At 30.6% G+C, this 19,770-nt stretch overlaps 2 protein-coding genes and 1 long non-coding RNA gene across 9 annotated transcripts; all 3 read left to right on the top strand.

The window, feature by feature from the left end:
- The first annotated feature begins 8,354 nt into the window (after positions 1–8,354).
- LOC111615187 (putative cytochrome P450 cyp-13B1) lies at positions 8,355–9,221 on the top strand. Its single transcript, XM_023356595.1, has 4 exons — positions 8,355–8,519; positions 8,822–8,918; positions 8,986–9,035; positions 9,113–9,221. Exons 1-4 carry the CDS (start codon positions 8,458–8,460, stop codon positions 9,219–9,221), a joined length of 318 nt encoding a protein of 105 aa, XP_023212363.1. The 5' UTR covers positions 8,355–8,457.
- Positions 9,222–9,416: 195 nt separating this feature from the next.
- Positions 9,417–11,759, top strand: LOC111615188. Of its 2 annotated transcripts, XR_002755040.1 has the most exons (6): positions 9,417–9,449; positions 9,517–9,821; positions 10,357–10,445; positions 10,524–10,664; positions 10,739–10,898; positions 11,109–11,756. It is a non-coding gene; the product is annotated as an uncharacterized LOC111615188 (long non-coding RNA). The 2 variants fall into 2 exon arrangements; XR_002755039.1 differs by having other exon boundaries at positions 9,517–10,445; positions 11,109–11,759.
- A 2,905-nt stretch (positions 11,760–14,664) lies between these two features.
- LOC111615185 (cytochrome P450 3A41-like) lies at positions 14,665–18,801 on the top strand. 6 transcript variants are annotated; one of them, XM_023356591.1, is made up of 15 exons: positions 14,665–14,784; positions 14,870–14,989; positions 15,351–15,485; positions 15,788–15,884; positions 15,952–16,001; positions 16,079–16,175; positions 16,253–16,381; positions 16,453–16,684; positions 16,770–16,909; positions 16,977–17,095; positions 17,172–17,280; positions 17,816–17,904; positions 17,983–18,123; positions 18,198–18,357; positions 18,568–18,801. In XM_023356591.1, exons 3-15 carry the CDS (start codon positions 15,424–15,426, stop codon positions 18,646–18,648), a joined length of 1,506 nt encoding a protein of 501 aa, XP_023212359.1. In that variant the 5' UTR covers positions 14,665–14,784; positions 14,870–14,989; positions 15,351–15,423; the 3' UTR covers positions 18,649–18,801. The 6 variants fall into 6 exon arrangements, with proteins under 6 accessions (XP_023212359.1, XP_023212358.1, XP_023212357.1 ...); XM_023356590.1 differs by having other exon boundaries at positions 14,867–14,989; XM_023356589.1 differs by lacking the exon at positions 14,870–14,989.
- The last annotated feature ends 969 nt before the right edge of the window (positions 18,802–19,770 follow it).

Raw genomic sequence — 19,770 nt, 5'->3', positions numbered from 1 at the left:
GATACATAAAAAATTATTTACACTATTCAACAATTTTTACTATTAGCGAAATAGTAACAGTCTGTATCATTTTACGCCTTCATCTACTGCTGGTAACAGTTATTTCAATGTAATTTATTTATAAATATATATGTTTTATAGTTAGTGACTTAAAAATGTATATAATTTCATAAAACTTGATAAAAATTTATTAATTAACCCCTTAAGGACATTGAGATTTTTGATATTTTATAATTATTAATTTAATTAAACGTAAAAAATACTTAAAACTGAAAAAAACGATAGAAATGCGTTTATTTTAAAGAAAAAGCCTCAAATTTTATTTTCCTTTGTCTGGTCTTTCTGTGAAACTTAACACTGATGAGTTATTGTTTACACAGCTGGATAACCTTGAACACAGCTGGAGTCGGATTTCCCGGGATATTCTCATATACGTCTCGGGAGGACAAGGGTTTAAAGTAGGGTGAATATGAGCGACACGTATATTTTTAAATATTTTTAAAAAAATAAGATTTTAATTGCGATTTCCGACCTTCCTAATTAATTAAATTAATATATAAAAAATCGATTAATTAAAACAATTAAAAAACTATAGGAGGTCGTTTTTGACATCAGAAAGCAGCTTTAAATAACTTTACCGAAGGAAAATCCGTGCGCTACAACTTAGGAACCATGAAATAAATTTGATAAAAAACTCCCCATTAAAAACAATTAAGCCTTAATCGAGCCTTATCAAAGGCTCATTAAAATCGCGATAAATTTTTTCGCGCGGACAAAAAATTGAAAAAATTTGGGGACCTAAAAAACATTCCAAAAATTGAAAAAAAAATTTTTGTCAAAAGTGGCCTTAACTACCGAATTTTACGTAACGCTATGTAAAATAAAACCTACTAAATACTTACATAGCGTATATATAAATACTGCGTAACCTTGACGTGTTATCTCGTCAATGGGCGTTTTAAGTTTGATAACATTCTGTCCAGTAGTTTTCCTTTTATGGCTATTTCAAAGTGAATCTTTAATTATAAGAACCTTGTACACATTTTGTAAATAAACGGTATATATTGTCTATCATAAATGTGTAGATGTGCTTTCACCGAACCTACATCAAAACAATATCGAGTCGTGCTCAATTCAGCAAATCGAATTGACAAAATGAAAATTAATTTTCGATTACTTTCAGTTTGCATAAATTATAAAGTTTTCCAAGTTGTGGATTAGCCTGTAACGCACCGTTTAAGAAAACAAAAAAGGGTTAAACAATAGTAGGATTCAAGTACCAGGCCTGGACTTTCCAAATAAAAAAAAACAATAATTTTCACAACCACATATAATAATTCACAATTAATATAAGGTTTATTATTTTGACAAAAATACAATAATGGGTTAATTGTCCCAACAGTAAGTTAAATAATTGAACAATGGAAAAGTACCAACAAAAATCAATAATCAAATACAATAATACTTATAATATCCAACTCAACAAAACTTTTATCTCCACCTCAAAAGGATTCTACAGCAAAAAGATGCGGTTTCCTCTTGATCACAGACGTTTCTACCACAGTTGTCACCTGAAACTACCTACCTCCGTAGTGGATCTGCCGCCTTTTATTCACGTTGAGTGCAGCTCCGCACTGTCTTAATTTACATAAATTGGTGTTACAGGACCAGGCACTGGTGCAAATTAAGTTTGCTTTTCTTTCTTTTTCACATGTGCTTAGGAGTTTGTCCTTAACTAAAAAGAACTCCGAAAAGAAAATAATTAAATAAAAATAACGCCCCAAAACATAAAATAACGATTGGACATTGACTCCTTTACACGTTTATTTGACAACTATTTACAATACAATATACAGAAATACTTTTCGATTGCTTCTAACAATACAGTCCTAGGCCAGGCTTGTTTCTTCCTGTTCCAACCACGTTTCCCTGTTCTGTCCACGTTGCCTTATATTAAAGTTCTAGATCCGTTGGCTGACCAATCAAAAACTGAGCCTTCTATCGTGTCTGCCTCGGTTGGCATAGCCATTTCTTCAATTTTATTGTAATGTATATATGTGTTTTCCAAAATTTTCGTCGGATATAAAAGTAAGGCAATGTCAATAAATAAATGTGGTTTACCCTTTAGGAATAAGCTTTTTCTTTCGAATGCAACGATCTTCGTAGACTTATCGACTTTCAAAGTTTTGAAACGTCACAATTGTCATGCAACAATTGATTGTCGGCATTATTTTCGAGAATATTCATTTAGAAACTGGTTACAGTTTAAGTGTTAAAGTGGAAGATCAATACATCGATCGTTTGAAAATGTTCGAAGATTTGTTTCTGCACACGTATTGCGTGACTAAACTGTTAAAATATTCTATAATAAAAGGAAATTTCAAGTAAAAATTGTAGTAAAACTTCAAATTAAATTAATTACCAGCATCAAATTCGGTAGTTTTAATTCGAATTTATATATTTACTAGTATTGTCTTCGTATAATCAGTTATTCACTGCAATATTATAAGAAATGAATTTACCTTTCCATAATGTTATTGAATAATTTAATAAATAATTAATTTTTTCTATATTTAGCGGGAAGAATTTTATTTAGTTGGAACCGTGTCATCATCGCCATGGTTTTATGTAAATATTTATAAGCTCAACAATAGTTTATTGTAAACATTATTTTGGATTTCTTGTTATGTAAAAGGTGTGAAAGAAGATAAATCACAATATTCTTATATTGATATTCACAAAAACTAAAACTTATTCAGCACCTTTACGTAACATAAAACACAATAAACCACACCAAAAATATCCAATTTATTAATAATTTCCTCAAAATGAGAAAAAAATACACAGCAGTAATGTGTCTATTCAAAAATATATTTTATTTTCAATTTAACTAATAATTCGAACGAATTATTTATAATTTACGAAGAGAAAACATGACTGTACCGGTATATTTTAAACCACAATCACTAAATTCCATTTTATTTAACGTGTAACGAGATCGACAACGTTAACAGTACGATAAACAAACGATAAGGCTCGTAAATACAACCCGAAACCGACGAATCCAGTTGACACTGCTTCATTGGGCGGTCAGTTCCATTAACAACTGACGAAACAGACCGATTGGTCCAAATTTTCAAGCTGCATTTTTCGGCTCGGCGTATTGAAACGTCGAGAAACACAAAGCATTCTTCCTGTATGTATGGATATCAGTGTGTGTAAGGGGCACGATTTTGTTCACACACTCCTGTGCCTTTTGTCGAAAATTTCTGAAATTTTGCAGGGAAGTTTATGTATTTAGACATTCTGGCAGCATTACTTGGCCTGTAGAGGGCAAGAATCATTACAAATTCGTTTTCGGATTTTCAAAAATACAGATAACATTACTTTAGAATAAATAAATAATTTTCTACATGACGTGTAATTATAAGGGGATTATATTACGTCACGCTTTCTTAAAAATATCTTCTAACAATACGTAACGAATTGGTAGAATGTATTGTTCGCTTTTTCTACTCTATGTGGCCATTGTTAACGCTAAATTTGTTCGAATGTCTTTAGTATTTCTGTCCTTTCTTAGAGATTTCTCTAAAAAATTGTAATCACGTGAATTTTTTTAATATACAGGAAGAAGAAAGGGCTCTACATGTCCCTTAAAGTTAAGGCTCACTGGTGAAGACTAGAAACGCCGAGGAAAAGTGATGGAAAGCTTTCTGTATCTCTCATCTTTAAGGCTTGCTGGAGTAAAATGGCCGAGAAGTAAAGTGCTGTGTGTTTGCAGTAAATATTGTGGGCTTAACGTGCGTTTTACGACTCGGTATAATTATAGGCTTCTCTCTTCCTTTATTATTAGTTGTAGTAATATTACATCCCTTAGTTTAGATAGTAATAATACGGTGAGTTTCGTACAGTTGAATTTGAAGTATTCAGAGGTAATCATAAATACTTTCGTTGTGTGAGTTAGGTCGAATCAAACTGAACAAGTGATGTTGGTTTCATGGGAAGTTGCATTTTTTCCAAATCTTTGATGGAACTCTGAATCAGCCTCCTCCACGTGGTGAGTTCTCGGTTGTCGTTCGTCTGGAAACCACGAAAGACAGGCGAAGAGCTGCTTGTTCCTTTGAACTGAATAATAAAGAATAAAACCATCCTTTCATATTTTTTCTATGTTAAAATTATCTCGTTTAACGTTGTTTTATTTAGCGTTGTTTTCTAGGAACGTATTTCCCGCATTAAGCGTGGTTTTAGTATATTTTTGAAATCTGATTCGTTTTCAAGAAGTGTCATGCCAAAAATTAGTACTTTCCAAATTATTTGCTAAAGTAATAACACTAGAGTTTTCTACCGCTGAAAGTAATTTAGAATGTTTATGCATCTCTTAACGGACAGAATTGAGTAAATATTTTTCAAGTCAATACTACTGTAGTAACTGTTTACAAAGCATTATACACCTACATTTTCGGGTATACACATTGTAGTGGAAAATGTACAGAAATGTACAGAAACAGCAGGAAACTTGACGCAGGAATCAGTAACCTCATTAACAATTGTGTAAATAGTAGACCGTATATGATATAATTTCGTATCTTAAGTAAACGATAATATGACTGTATTTAGTATTAAAATACAACAGTATATTTTAAAATATTTATGTAAAACAACAGAAAGATAACAAATAAGAGCTTACAAACTGCTTCTTTATAAACGGACAGGATTAATACAGTAAACTTTTGGAATTGTGAAATCGATTGTGCATATTTATTTCGTGACTGAGGTATTGAAATATTTTATTATGAAAGAATATTTTAGAGAAAACTTTGCAATAAAACCTGAAATTAAATTACTTGCAAGCATCAAAATAGTTCGGTTAAGTCATATTTGTATATACAAGTAATATCTTTTGAAAATCATACTTATTCCCTATAATATTGTGGAAAATGAATATATTTAAGTAATTTAATTCAAAGTTTAGTCTGTTATTAATTTTTCTATATTTAACAAACAGAATTCTGTTTACTTGAAATTGTGTCATCTCCATGGTTTGACGTAAATATTTACAAAGAAAGTAACCAGTAATTATAGACATTATTTTTAACCTTGTTTGCTATGGACGTAAATACCTGGAAGGAGAAGAGTAACAATACTGTTATGTTTATATTAATAATAAATTTTCGTTATATTACTAGTGGTAAGTATTTTTGTAATTAAGTAAATGTATTACTATACTCGAACCTGTAATAGCGTTATCCTCTCAACAGCGATCAAGCAGCACTTTAATCAATGGATATTGTTGAGAGGTTTGAATATCGTATACATTTTTATCAATATAGAAGCGTTAATATAAGAAACAATAATTGAATTTAACATTCAGTATTGATTTTCATGTATAATAAAATTTTACATTAAGATCGATTTTTAGCAAATAAATATACGGTACAGTCCAACCTGCAATAACGGCCACTTCGTAATGATAGCTATTTTTATGTAACCATAGACAAAGCTGTTCCTGAGACCATAATAAAGTAGAGAAATCGTACGTAACTCTAAAAATAACGCATGTAATTCAGAAAAGGAAGTTTTAAATTTACTGTATTTTATCACAACAATAAATTGATGTATATAAATGTACGTATTTATGCTTGTGTTTTAGTTTTAACTTAATTGTGAGAATAATTAGGGGTAGGATGTTTACGAGTTCTGGACTCTCCTACCTCTTACTCGACTCAATACCTTCAGGTCCGGTCTCTCCTGTCCAAAGAATGGGTTCTGTTGAGCGAAAGGGTTATAGAGTTAAGGATCGTGAAATCCTTTCTCCCGTCAGGATCTGACACCAATCTATCAATTCTTTAGCAGATAGATACGCAATAGATTAAGGACAAATCACGAGCGGTCTCATGAAGGACTTCGGGTTCAGTATGGAGGTGATAATGTCGGAAGAAACACACACCAATCAAAATTCATTAACATTATACCCGTTTATTTTTGAACATTTTTACATAGGTTATTAATTAAGGAATCGAGGTTACAGATCCCTCCCGGGACTTTTAATCCGTATAATTCATAGGTTTCGGCTTTGATAGCGGACAAAATATATATTAGTCGCGACCCTAACCTCGAGTTGTAAATACTCGAGAGAGCTTACATGTCATCGCGGGTACAGTAGGATAAATACCTCTAGTTATAAACGTTGATGTCTAGTTGATCCAAATTTTCGTACTTCCCAGGTTCGAAATTCAGTTCAAAGACGTAGTCAAAGTCGTAATCAAAATCAGAATTGTAAAGTCTATCGAAGATGGTGGCGACGAGAGGCAGGTAATCCACACACACACACACACAGCACAAAAAATAACTTTCTCCCCCTGTGTAGTCATCGCACTTGCCTTTTATGTGGGGGTTCTCTTCTTAAGATTTCCCCATGTACGTCACAGGTGATGATCTTCTTTGACCAATGGTGGGCGAAGTGACAAAATTATGACATAACAGTTAACTCATCTTCTACAAGGAAGTATTTTCGTGGAAATGGAGTTTCATGAGCGATTTTTATGAGAACATTTTGTCGGTTGTTTTTCTCTTTTCGAGTTAACCCTAACTTTTATAAATTCGTTTTGGTTTCGAAACGAAAACGGTAGATGAAAATGAATAAAAATATTTGAATCTCAGCCTTCTTAAATCCGGGCCCTCACATAATTAACTTTACACGTTTCTAAAGGCTTAAATAATTATCTTTATTTAACACTTGGGAGGACTGTCGGGGTCTCTGTTTAAGTGTTAATCCAAACTGCCTACCTGCAGCACACTATAGCAGACCCCCCTATAACACTGTAGATAATTCCGTTTCATACGAATTCCATGTTGTATGAGTCATTTAGATTTTACAAATACGTGGGCCGGGCTGTGAACGGCTCACGTATTTGTGAAATCTAAGTGACTGGTACAACATGAAACTCATATAAAACGAAATTATCTACAGTGTTATAAGAGGATCTACTGTACTTTATACTTTCTTTCCAACACAATGTAAAAAATACACCAGTATTATGAAACCTCTAATCTTACCCCAGTTTTCATGTCATACGTATTACCTGATATCTTTCCACCCTAAATTGTTCAGAGTTACTCTAGTTCCATGAGAAAAAACAAGTTTACTCACAAAATAATTAAGTACTTATGACCATTAATATATTGATTATAACAATCAAATTCGTAATTTTATTCTACTATTGTTACATTATAAAAATAAAAAAACAGATTCTAGTACACAGAATAAGCGTTATCTTAAGTTTTTTTTAGCTTTATATCGCATGAGAGATAAAAAATTGGCAGATAATTATGAATATCTGAAAAGTTTTAAACTAAAAAATATTAGTGTCAACTGTATTTTTGTGTAATTTCACTAAGAATTCTTTACCTAACTTCATGTAAAAGTATTAGTTAAAGCAGAAATATTAAAACATAATACTNTGGTTGCTCTATCTTCACACTTTTCTATCCTCCTTTACTTCTTCTTCTTGCTCTTTCTTCTTGCTTTCCTAAACTCTTCTTTCCGACTTCTAATAGGGTAAAGTCTGTTGCTTATCACGGATAGCCCTCTATTCCTTTCTACTAAATGTAAATAACAATACTAAGATTGGTGCTGGCAAACCTTCTTCGATCATTCAAGTTAGATATATATGAATTTAAAGTAAGCTATCCTTTCATTTTCTCTTATGTAATTATAATGTAGGCAAAACAACTGAAATCTTTTCTATAGTATCGTTGCTGGTTTACCAATGAATCCAGATTCAATAAATGTATCCATAAATTATTATGTAAAATTATAAATACATTCGAGAAAATTATTTGTAACAGATTATCTAAGTTGTATTTTCTAACTGTATTCATTTCTTACAGGAAGTCGAAATAGTGTCTTCATTTTTCATAAATTCTCCTAAGGGTGGAACTATCATCAAGGCAACTCCATTGCAAGTTTGATCAATCCTAGCTTCCTATTAATGTAATGTGAATCATAAATAAAATTATAGTTGTAGACAATTGTATGAAATTGAAATATCTGTACATAGAAATTATTTTATTTTCAACTGCAAAATAATTTAAAGTCTGAAATGTTATTGGAATACCCTGACATTTAATTTGAATAAATAGATTTCGTGATTTGCATAATTATTTATAATAAATGAAGGATTAAATTCTATAATACGAAGTGTCCTAAAAGTTTCGAATTAATGGCATTCACAGAAAACTTGCTTTGCTGCATATTCTATGTTCATACACGTTTGCAATATGATTCTACGTGTTCTTCTTGAAGGTCTTCAGTTTTTGAGAGTAGTATACTATATATTTTATTATTATGAAGTATATTCATTATTATATCTGTCATTATATAGATTCATATACGAGAAATTTAGCAAATTGAAGCTTTTAGTGTAGATTATCAAATCAACAGTACACAGAATTAAGATGTATCTAAGTACAGCGATACTGTTTTCACTTTTCATTTGTGTCACTTCATTATGGATAAGGTAAGTAACATAATGTTCATTGTACTTAAGTTTGTTTGTTTAGTTAAGTTACGGCAACTCAACACTTGGGCGATCTGCCTAGGAGAGTGCCTTCCTGATGGTCTTTTTAAAGGTAACTGGCCCCTATTCTGGCGTTACAGACGTGGATAAACTCCACTTGTCCAACCCTTCCTGGAGAGGCGAGAACCCACGACCGAATTCAGCATTCAGGGAATGGAACCGCTTCGCCACTGGTTGGCCAACATGAACCTTCTACTATTGCGAAAAATATTTACATTTAAATTCTAATTTCATTTATACAGATGGAGAAAACGGAGAATGACTTTATTTCAACGTTACGGTATACCAGGACCAAAACCGAATTTCTTCGTCGGAAATTTAAATGAATTTAACAATGGAGTAAGTACTTTCACTAACAGATCTAAACACAGAAAAAGTAAAACATTGTTCTGTCGCACTCGTACAGAGAGAGAAACGAATTGAAGAATGGTTGCAACAATACGGAAAAATATTTGGGTAATTTCTAATTTCATACATTTTATTAATATAATTATAATTCATAAGTAAAAATATTTGTAACGTTCCCACCTTAGCTTTTATCTAGGTGCAATTCCTTATATAGTATGCGCTGACGTTGAGCTTTTAAAACTCATCCAAATAAAAGACAACCAGAAATTTTACAATAAATATGTACGTATCTAACAGAAATTGATATAAATTACAAAGTTTCACTAGNCCTTACATATAATAACAGTATTAAAAATAAGTTATATATAAAGGTTTTCATTACTAAAGTAAAAGATGAACAATCATTTTTAACAAAATTTATTGTGTTTTCTAGTAGATGGAATTAGTAAACAGATTAGTTGATTCACCTTACTAAAGGTCAAGTACATTCAAAAAGTGATCGATGCCAGGAAAAAATTAAATGTGAGATTATTTACAGTAAATTAATTTGAAAACTTTATATAATTTGATACATATATTATTATTTTAGCAACGTCCACAAGATCTGCTGCAAAGAATCATAGATGCAGAAGATGAGAGCAATGGAGAAATCAAGAAACTTTCAGACCATATTGTAATTGCAAATGCAATGATGTTTATGGCAGCTGATTATTAAAAGTTACTTAAGTTGTCAGAATGATACCCGAGAATTATTGATAATATGAAATTTTTAATGGTATTTGCAGATATGACACGACAAGTTCTACTTTACGATGGTGTATTTATCATCTCGCTTGTAATCCTGAAATACAACGAAAAGTCAACGAAGAAATTAAATCCAACGTTTCAGACGATGTAAACTGCAATCTTTAATTCCAATTAAAAATTCTACTGCTCTTGAGTTTTTGGGATCGTATGACGAAAGTCTAAAATCCTGAAAATTTTTTCATGGGAGATCTTTCCCATATGTTTGGAGTCTATCCAAATGGATTTCAATCGCATTTTTATGGGCTGCTGAATCCATCACAATATGATAAAACACTTACTTGGTGCAAACAGGCCGCAAAATTCAAAATGAATCTATAGAAGAAGGCAAAAACTTTTCAAGGTTTCGCCTTCTGGTAGGACTTCTCTGGGAAACACTGCCTTCTGAAGGACCCCATTTAGGCGTTAGATATATTTTACATTTTATAAATCCCGAAAATCCAAAGCATTATCAATATCTTTCCAATATTCAGATGCACCAGATCTGTAATCTTGCTTTAACGCCGACAAGAAATATTAATTTTTCTTATAAATTTAAACTATAAAAACATTTTTCATAAATATATTTACTGAAAAATCTAAAATTTGTAATAAATTTAATGTCAGTCTTCTTAAACTTAATTAGGTAGATGTGCAGTGTACGGACTTAGGCAGTTTTCAGTTATTAAATCAAGTTATCTCAGAAACACTTCGCCTTCACCCATTGACTTCAGTGTAAGTTGTCTTCTTACTTTTTATACAACTTTACTGAATTAAACATTAAATGTTATGCATACAATTTACTTATAACAGCGTAGTGAATAGATTATGCTCAGACGATTATTTTTATAAAGACATCACCATTCCTAAAGGTAGTGTTATAATGGTTCCAGTACAAGTGCTGCAAAACGATCAAGCTTATTGGAGTGAACCTGATAAATTCAATCCCTACAGGTTACAGATTAATTACGCTTACAAGTATATTAAAATGTTATATATATATATATTCACAAATTACACTTTTCCAGATTTTCACCTGAGGAACGGCAAAAAATTGATTCCATCATTTACCAACCATTCGGTGCAGGGCACAGAATATGTATAGGTCAAAGGTTAGCAATAACAATACTAAGATTGGTGCTGGCAAACCTTCTTCGATCATTCAAGTTAGAGATATATAAAGATAAAGTAAGTTATACATATCGTTTCCTTTTATGTAATTATAATGTAGGCAAAACAACTGAAATCTTTTCTATAGTATCGTTGCTGGTTTACCAATGAATCCAGATTCAATAAATGTATCCATAAATTATTATGTAAAATTATAAATACATTCGAGAAAATTATTTGTAACAGATTATCTAAGTTGTATTTTCTAACTGTATTCATTTCTTACAGGAAGTCGAAATAGTGTCTTCATTTTTCATAAATTCTCCTAAGGGTGGAACTATCATCAAGGCAACTCCATTACAAGTTTGATCAATTCTAGCTTTCTATTAATGTAATGAGAATCATAAATAAAATTATAATTGTAGACAATTGTATGAAATTGAAATATCTGTACATAGAAATTATTTTATTTTCAACTGCAAAATAATTTAAAGTCTGAAATGTTATTGGAATACCCTGACATTTAATTTGAATAAATAGATTTCGTGATTTGCATAATTATTTATAATAAATGAAGGATTAAATTCTATAATACGAAGTGTCCTAAAAGTTTCGAATTAATGGCATTCACAGAAAACTTGCTTTGCTGCATATTCTATGTTCATACACGTTTGCAATATGATTCTACGTGTTCTTCTTGAAGGTCTTCAGTTTTTGAGTCTTTGTATGACATTCTAATGAGTCTTACTAGCACATTGAAATAGTTAGCTACTTATCTACAATCTATTAAGTTCCACAATAAATATAAGCAGAATGTTTAAAGTGAAACTTGAAATACCCTAAGAGGTTTTCATAGTTCTGAAAATAAAAATTGAATTTATGATTGCCTTTGAAGCAATGAAGCGATGAAATTAATCTGCAAATTGATATTATATTTGAAATATTGACAAAACTCTGATATATTATCTCAATTTAATTTCATAAAACGAGGCAAAAGACAAACGAAACATAATATTATAATGTCAATACTAGTGAGTATAGCCATATTTACTATCGTAAGATAGCTGTGGCAAATGTAAACAATTTGAAAAGTTGGTCTTTATCTACATAAATATTTAAAATTTACATATTAACTACTTTTCATACAGATTAAAAACAAATAAATAAAAATACAAATACACAAACGAAGATCCACAACTTGTAATAACAAAATAGCTCAGAACTCAAAGAGGTGATTAAGGGGCCACGAGGAAGCCGCATAATTTTAAATGTGATTACGTTTACGACAGATTGTAATGCTAACGTATGCTGGTAATGATCAGTTTATTATTTAGTTTAATATTAGATTAAAAAATCTGCGAGTCATAAGGTTTTTAATCTAATATTAAATATCTAACAGATATGTCGTCGGCTACGACAGATAAATCGAAGTGATTGCGACAGAATGTAGTGTTGTAACAAGCTTCAAATCAGCGAGTATAGAAGTGAGAGAATACAGAATGTAGTTGAGGTAAGTACAATGTAAGTATTTTAACTAGAATTAAAGTATATTCTCGGTAATTCGGCCGTTCGCATCCAGTAATCCGACACAAATAACTTTCGGTTGTTTTCGGCAGATTTGCCAAGTCACAGGCAAGATTTTTACTAGTTCAAACCGTAATTTTTTATGTTAGTAACATATCTTAATTACACATCTTATGGTTACATATTATTCCTTACATATAATAACAGTATTAAAAATAAGTTATATATAAAGGTTTTCATTACTAAAGTAAAAGATGAACAATCATTTTTAACAAAATTTATTGTGTTTTCTAGTAGATGGAATTAGTAAACAGATTAGTTGATTCACCTTACTAAAGGTCAAGTACATATACTTGATCAGGAAGGATTGAACATCTAAATTATAGATAGATATGTTTATTTTCAATATAAGTTTATTTCATTATTACATTAGACGCTATCATGAAACATGCGCTTTTTAACAATGAATACAAGTGAGAAACAATTTATTAAATAGAAGGTGTGTATAAGATTTTGTTACTAATCTTGAAACGTGAGAATGATGTACACATAAACTGCTAACAAAAAAAATAAGTTTATAAAGAGAATTGGCAGGGAATAATCTTTATTTTTAAAAGTCGAAGTCAATTTTATGGACTGAACTTATGTTTTTTTATATATTGAAAAACTTTTGTCCTTTAACAAGCAAAGTATACGTGTTAATTTACTTCTCTGCCTTTTGTCGAAAATTTCTGATATTTTGCAGGAAAGTTTGTATGTTAAGAAGATTGTTTCTGTTAAATTTTGGTGTTTAAAAATCGACGGGTTGGAGAGATAAAAAAGACTGTGTTTATTTAGTGTATTGTCTTAATGAAGATTTCACTCATTATTAACACTTAAAATTTTTTTAATAATATTTATATTTATTCTAAAAATTAAGCTTTCTGTCATTCTATAATAAGCAAAAATATAANTAGTCAAAGTCGTAATCAAAATCAGAATTGTAAAGTCTATCGAAGATGGTGGCGACGAGAGGCAGGTAATCCACACACACACACACACAGCACAAAAAATAACTTTCTCCCCCTGTGTAGTCATCGCACTTGCCTTTTATGTGGGGGTTCTCTTCTTAAGATTTCCCCATGTACGTCACAGGTGATGATCTTCTTTGACCAATGGTGGGCGAAGTGACAAAATTATGACATAACAGTTAACTCATCTTCTACAAGGAAGTATTTTCGTGGAAATGGAGTTTCATGAGCGATTTTTATGAGAACATTTTGTCGGTTGTTTTTCTCTTTTCGAGTTAACCCTAACTTTTATAAATTCGTTTTGGTTTCGAAACGAAAACGGTAGATGAAAATGAATAAAAATATTTGAATCTCAGCCTTCTTAAATCCGGGCCCTCACATAATTAACTTTACACGTTTCTAAAGGCTTAAATAATTATCTTTATTTAACACTTGGGAGGACTGTCGGGGTCTCTGTTTAAGTGTTAATCCAAACTGCCTACCTGCAGCACACTATAGCAGACCCCCCTATAACACTGTAGATAATTCCGTTTCATACGAATTCCATGTTGTATGAGTCATTTAGATTTTACAAATACGTGGGCCGGGCTGTGAACGGCTCACGTATTTGTGAAATCTAAGTGACTGGTACAACATGAAACTCATATAAAACGAAATTATCTACAGTGTTATAAGAGGATCTACTGTACTTTATACTTTCTTTCCAACACAATGTAAAAAATACACCAGTATTATGAAACCTCTAATCTTACCCCAGTTTTCATGTCATACGTATTACCTGATATCTTTCCACCCTAAATTGTTCAGAGTTACTCTAGTTCCATGAGAAAAAACAAGTTTACTCACAAAATAATTAAGTACTTATGACCATTAATATATTGATTATAACAATCAAATTCGTAATTTTATTCTACTATTGTTACATTATAAAAATAAAAAAAACAGATTCTAGTACACAGAATAAGCGTTATCTTAAGTTTTTTTTAGCTTTATATCGCATGAGAGATAAAAAATTGGCAGATAACTATGAATATCTGAAAAGTTTTAAACTAAAAAATATTAGTGTCAACTGTATTTTTGTATAATTTCACAAAGAATTCTTTACCTAACTTCCTGTAAAAATATTAGTTAAAGTAGAAGTATTAAAACATAATACTATCAAATAGATTTTTATCTATTGCAGAACGTACGACGTTGATTTCTCGTGTTATTAAATTGGTTGCTGTCAAGTAACCTTATCATATCACAGATAAATGTACTTATTTTCTGCACGCGTTGCGAAAATGCAAGTAGCATTACCTACTTTTACATTATAAATAAGATTATTTTATTAAGTACAGTTCGATTAAATTAGTTTCTTATGGCAAAGAAAGGAACAATTAGAATTACCTTGATATTGTATTGAAAAGTAATTTAATGAATTAATAAAGGTGAGTAATTTTGTGTTTCCTAATTAATAGTATTGTATTCAGGATAAATTCTTGGAAAGTAATCTTAACTTACTATTGAAAGTAGGAAGAATCGTGGTAATGGAATGAGGAAGCTCAGGAGGTTTCTCAATCTGAAAACAGTTATTTAGAAGGTTCAACTGAATGAAAACGAAATCTGTAAATTATAATATAAAATAGCAAGAATGTAAGAAAAAAAATAGGAAATTAGATTATATATATCAGAAATCAGATAGCATGGAAGGGGCAAAAGTCATATATGAAATAACTAGGTATATTACGCATGTATAAAATATCGTTTTAATAAATGGTAAAGAGAGTAATATATTATTAGTAAAAGGAATTCGCGTAAAATAAATAGATATAATTTATTTATCTTGTGAACTAATAAATAAAACTATTAAAAAGGTGGAAATGTAGGAGGAGATTCGTCGTGACCTGTGAATAATTTTAAGTAGATTAAGCTAGGAATTAAGTTGTTAAATAGTAGTATACTATATATTTTATTATTATGAAGTATATTCATTATTATATCTGTCATTATATAGATTCATATACGAGAAATTTAGCAAATTGAAGCTTTTAGTGTAGATTATCAAATCAACAGTACACAGAATTAAGATGTATCTAAGTACAGCGATACTGTTTTCACTTTTCATTTGTGTCACTTCATTATGGATAAGGTAAGTAACATAATGTTCATTGTACTTAAGTTTGTTTGTTTAGTTAAGTTACGGCAACTCAACACTTGGGCGATCTGCCTAGGAGAGTGCCTTCCTGATGGTCTTTTTAAAGGTAACTGGCCCCTATTCTGGCGTTACAGACGTGGATAAACTCCACTTGTCCAACCCTTCCTGGAGAGGCGAGAACCCACGACCGAATTCAGCATTCAGGGAATGGAACCGCTTCGCCACTGGTTGGCCAACATGAACCTTCTACTATTGCGAAAAATATTTACATTTAAATTCTAATTTCATTTATACAGATGGAGAAAACGGAGAATGACTTTATTTCAACGTTACGGTATACCAGGACCAAAACCGAATTTCTTCGTCGGAAATTTAAATGAATTTAACAATGGAGTAAGTACTTTCACTAACAGATCTAAACACAGAAAAAGTAAAACATTGTTCTGTCGCACTCGTACAGAGAGAGAAACGAATTGAAGAATGGTTGCAACAATACGGAAAAATATTTGGGTAATTTCTAATTTCATACATTTTATTAATATAATTATAATTCATAAGTAAAAATATTTGTAACGTTCCCACCTTAGCTTTTATCTAGGTGCAATTCCTTATATAGTATGCGCTGACGTTGAGCTTTTAAAACTCATCCAAATAAAAGACAACCAGAAATTTTACAATAAATATGTACGTATCTAACAGAAATTGATATAAATTACAAAGTTTCACTAGTTTTGAATAATTTGTTTGAATATTTTTGCCAGTGGATCCTTCCTGATGCTGGATTTCCTCACAATTCTTCTAGAAATATGCTTTCTACAATAGCTGATCAGAAATGGAAGAATTTAAGAAATACACTAACCAGTTGTTTCAGTACAGGAAAGATTAAAATGGTAAATACAATCTTTATTCGAAATTTCAGTATACAGTTCTTTAAGAGTGCGGTAAGTTTTTTATATTTCAGATGGGTTCCCTGATGTCTCGTCCGATTAAAATCTTCTTAAAAAATATAGAGAAGCAAGGTGATCAGCGGTTCGATATTGAAAATATGTGTAAAAGATTAGTGTTTGATATAATCTGCACATCAGTTTTCGGTATAATCACAGATGTGCAAAATAATGAAACTAATACCTTTATCGAGTCTGCTCACGCTGCGTTTTCAACTGATACTTCTGATGCTTTAGTTGGAATATCAAGTGATGTTTCAATTATCTTTAACAGTGTACCTTATTGTTTAATAAGATACTAATTAATTTAGTAATAAATTTTTACGTCATTTAGTTTGTTTTCCGGAAGTGGAACCAATATGCAGTTTCCTTCGATATAAAATTGAGAACTTGAAGCATTTTCTGAATCTACCATCTTGGACCACGGTTTATGAGACATCTCAAAAAGTGATCGATGCCAGGAAAAAATTAAATGTGAGATTATTTACAGTAAATTAATTTGAAAACTTTATAAAATTTGATAGATATATTATTATTTTAGCAACGTCCACAAGATCTGCTGCAGAGAATCATAGATGCAGAAGATGAGAGTAATGGAGAAATAAAGAAACTTTCAGACCATATTGTAATTGCAAATGCAATGATGTTTATGGCAGCTGGGTATTAAAAGTTACTTAAGTTGTAAGTGTGGTACCAGAGAATTATTGTTAATGTGAAATTTTAATGATATTTGCAGATATGACACGACAAGTTCTACTTTACGATGGTGTATTTATCATCTCGCTTGTAATCCTGAAATACAACGAAAAGTCAATGAAGAAATTAAATCTAACGTTTCAGATGATGTAAACTGCAATCATTAATTCCAATTAACAATTCTACTGCTCTTGGGTTTTTGGGATCGTATGACAAAAGTCTAAAATCCTGAAGACTTTTTCATGGGAGATCTTTCCCATATATTTGGAGTCTATCCAAAAGGATTTTAATCGCATTTTTATGGGCTGCCGAATCCATCACGATATGAAAAAACACTTACTTAGTGCAGACAGGCCGCAAAATTCAAAAATGAATATATAGAAGAAGGCAAAAATTTTTCAAGGTTTTGCCTTCTGGTAAGACTTTTCTGGGAAACACTGTATTCTACAGGCCCCCATTAAGGCGTTAGATATATTTTACATTTTATAAATCCCGAAAATCCAAAGCATTATCAATATCTTCAAGTATTCAGATGCACCAGATCTGTAATCTTGCTTTAACGCCGATAAAAAATATTAATTTTTCTTATAAATTTAAACTATAAAAACATTTTTCATAAATATATTTACTGAAAAATCTAAAATTTGTAATAAATTTAATGTCAGTCTTCTTAAACTTAATTAGGTAGATGTGCAGTATACGGACTTAGGCAGTTTTCAGTTATTAAATCAAGTTATCTCAGAAACACTTCGCCTTCACCCATTGACTTCAGTGTAAGTTGTCTTCTTACTTTTTATACAACTTTACTGAATTAAACATTAAATGTTATGCATACAATTTACTTATAACAGCGTAGTGAATAGATTATGCTCAGACAATTATTTTTATAAAGACATCACCATTCCTAAAGGTAGTGTTATAATGGTTCCAGTACAAGTGCTGCAAAACGATCAAGCTTATTGGAGTGAACCTGATAAATTCAATCCCTACAGGTTACAGATTAATTACGCTTACAAGTATATTAAAATGTTATATATATATATATTCACAAATTACACTTTTCCAGATTTTCACCTGAGGAACGGCAAAAAATTGATTCCATCATTTACCAACCATTCGGTGCAGGGCACAGAATATGTATAGGTCAAAGGTTAGCAATAACAATACTAAGATTGGTGCTGGCAAACCTTCTTCGATCATTCAAGTTAGAGATATATAAAGATAAAGTAAGTTATACATATCGTTTCCTTTTATGTAATTATAATGTAGGCAAAACAACTGAAATCTTTTCTATAGTATCGTTGCTGGTTTACCAATGAATCCAGATTCAATAAATGTATCCATAAATTATTATGTAAAATTATAAATACATTCGAGAAAATTATTTGTAACAGATTATCTAAGTTGTATTTTCTAACTGTATTCATTTCTTACAGGAAGTCGAAATAGTGTCTTCATTTTTCATAAATTCTCCTAAGGGTGGAACTATCATCAAGGCAACTCCATTACAAGTTTGATCAATTCTAGCTTTCTATTAATGTAATGAGAATCATAAATAAAATTATAATTGTAGACAATTGTATGAAATTGAAATATCTGTACATAGAAATTATTTTATTTTCAACTGCAAAATAATTTAAAGTCTGAAATGTTATTGGAATACCCTGACATTTAATTTGAATAAATAGATTTCGTGATTTGCATAATTATTTATAATAAATGAAGGATTAAATTCTATAATACGAAGTGTCCTAAAAGTTTCGAATTAATGGCATTCACAGAAAACTTGCTTTGCTGCATTTTCTATGTTCATTCACGTTTGCAATATGATTTTACGTGTTCTTCTTGAAGGTCTTCAGTTTTTGAGTCTTTGTATGACATTCTAATGAGTCTTACTAGCACATTGAAATAGTTAGCTACTTATCTACAATCTATTAAGTTCCACAATAAATATAAGCAGAATGTTTAAAGTAAAACTTGAAATATCCTAAGATGTTTTTATAGTTCTGAAAATAAAAATTAAATTTATGATTGTCTTTGAAGCGATGAAATTAATCCGAAAATTGATATTATATTTGAAATAGTAACAAAATTCAAATACATTATCTCAATTTAATTTCATAAGACTAGGTAAAAGACAAAAGAAACACAATATTATAATGCCAATACCAGTGAGTATAGCCATGTTTACCATCGTAAGACAGCTGTGGCAAATGTAAACAATTGGGAAGCTGGTCGATATCTACATAAGTATTTAAAATTTACATATTAACTACTTTTCATACAGATTAGAAAGATATAAATAAAAATACAAATACACAAACGAAAATCCGAACTTGTAATAACAAAATAGCTTTTAATAGATGATATTTTCTTTGATTTTTTTCTATTCTGAGATTAAGAATTACTTTCTAAAAATATTTAGGTTATGTAATTGTAAACGTTTTGTTAAATTAAAAGGTTAAATCCTAACATAACCTAATTGTAAATGATAAATGTAATTGTAAATCAATACATATTTTCATTTTGCTTTCTTGAAAAATTCATTTGGATTCTTGCTGGACTTTCTCACTGGTGGTTAAGGGGCCACGAGGAAGCCCCATAATTTTCAATGTGATTACATTTACGACAGATTGTAA

The sequence above is a fragment of the Centruroides sculpturatus genome, unplaced genomic scaffold (genome assembly GCF_000671375.1).
Source record: "Centruroides sculpturatus isolate CEXI.00-Female unplaced genomic scaffold, Cexi_2.0 scaffold2404, whole genome shotgun sequence".
NCBI classification, from domain to species: domain Eukaryota; kingdom Metazoa; phylum Arthropoda; class Arachnida; order Scorpiones; family Buthidae; genus Centruroides; species Centruroides sculpturatus.
The sequence above is the reverse complement of the archived record's forward strand: the minus strand, read 5'-3'. Positions and strand labels throughout refer to the sequence as shown.

Coding starts and splice junctions, on each gene's coding strand:
- LOC111615187 (XM_023356595.1), top strand. CDS start 8,458: ATGTATCTAAGTACAGCGATACTGTTTTCACTTTTCATTTGTGTCACT. Junction 8,919..8,985: donor TAAATGAATTTAACAATGGA/GTAAGTACTTTC, acceptor GCACTCGTACAG/AGAGAGAAACGAATTGAAGA. Junction 9,036..9,112: donor CAATACGGAAAAATATTTGG/GTAATTTCTAAT, acceptor TTCCCACCTTAG/CTTTTATCTAGGTGCAATTC.
- LOC111615185 (XM_023356589.1), top strand. CDS start 15,424: ATGTATCTAAGTACAGCGATACTGTTTTCACTTTTCATTTGTGTCACT. Junction 16,002..16,078: donor CAATACGGAAAAATATTTGG/GTAATTTCTAAT, acceptor TTCCCACCTTAG/CTTTTATCTAGGTGCAATTC. Junction 17,096..17,171: donor ATGATGTTTATGGCAGCTGG/GTATTAAAAGTT, acceptor TGATATTTGCAG/ATATGACACGACAAGTTCTA.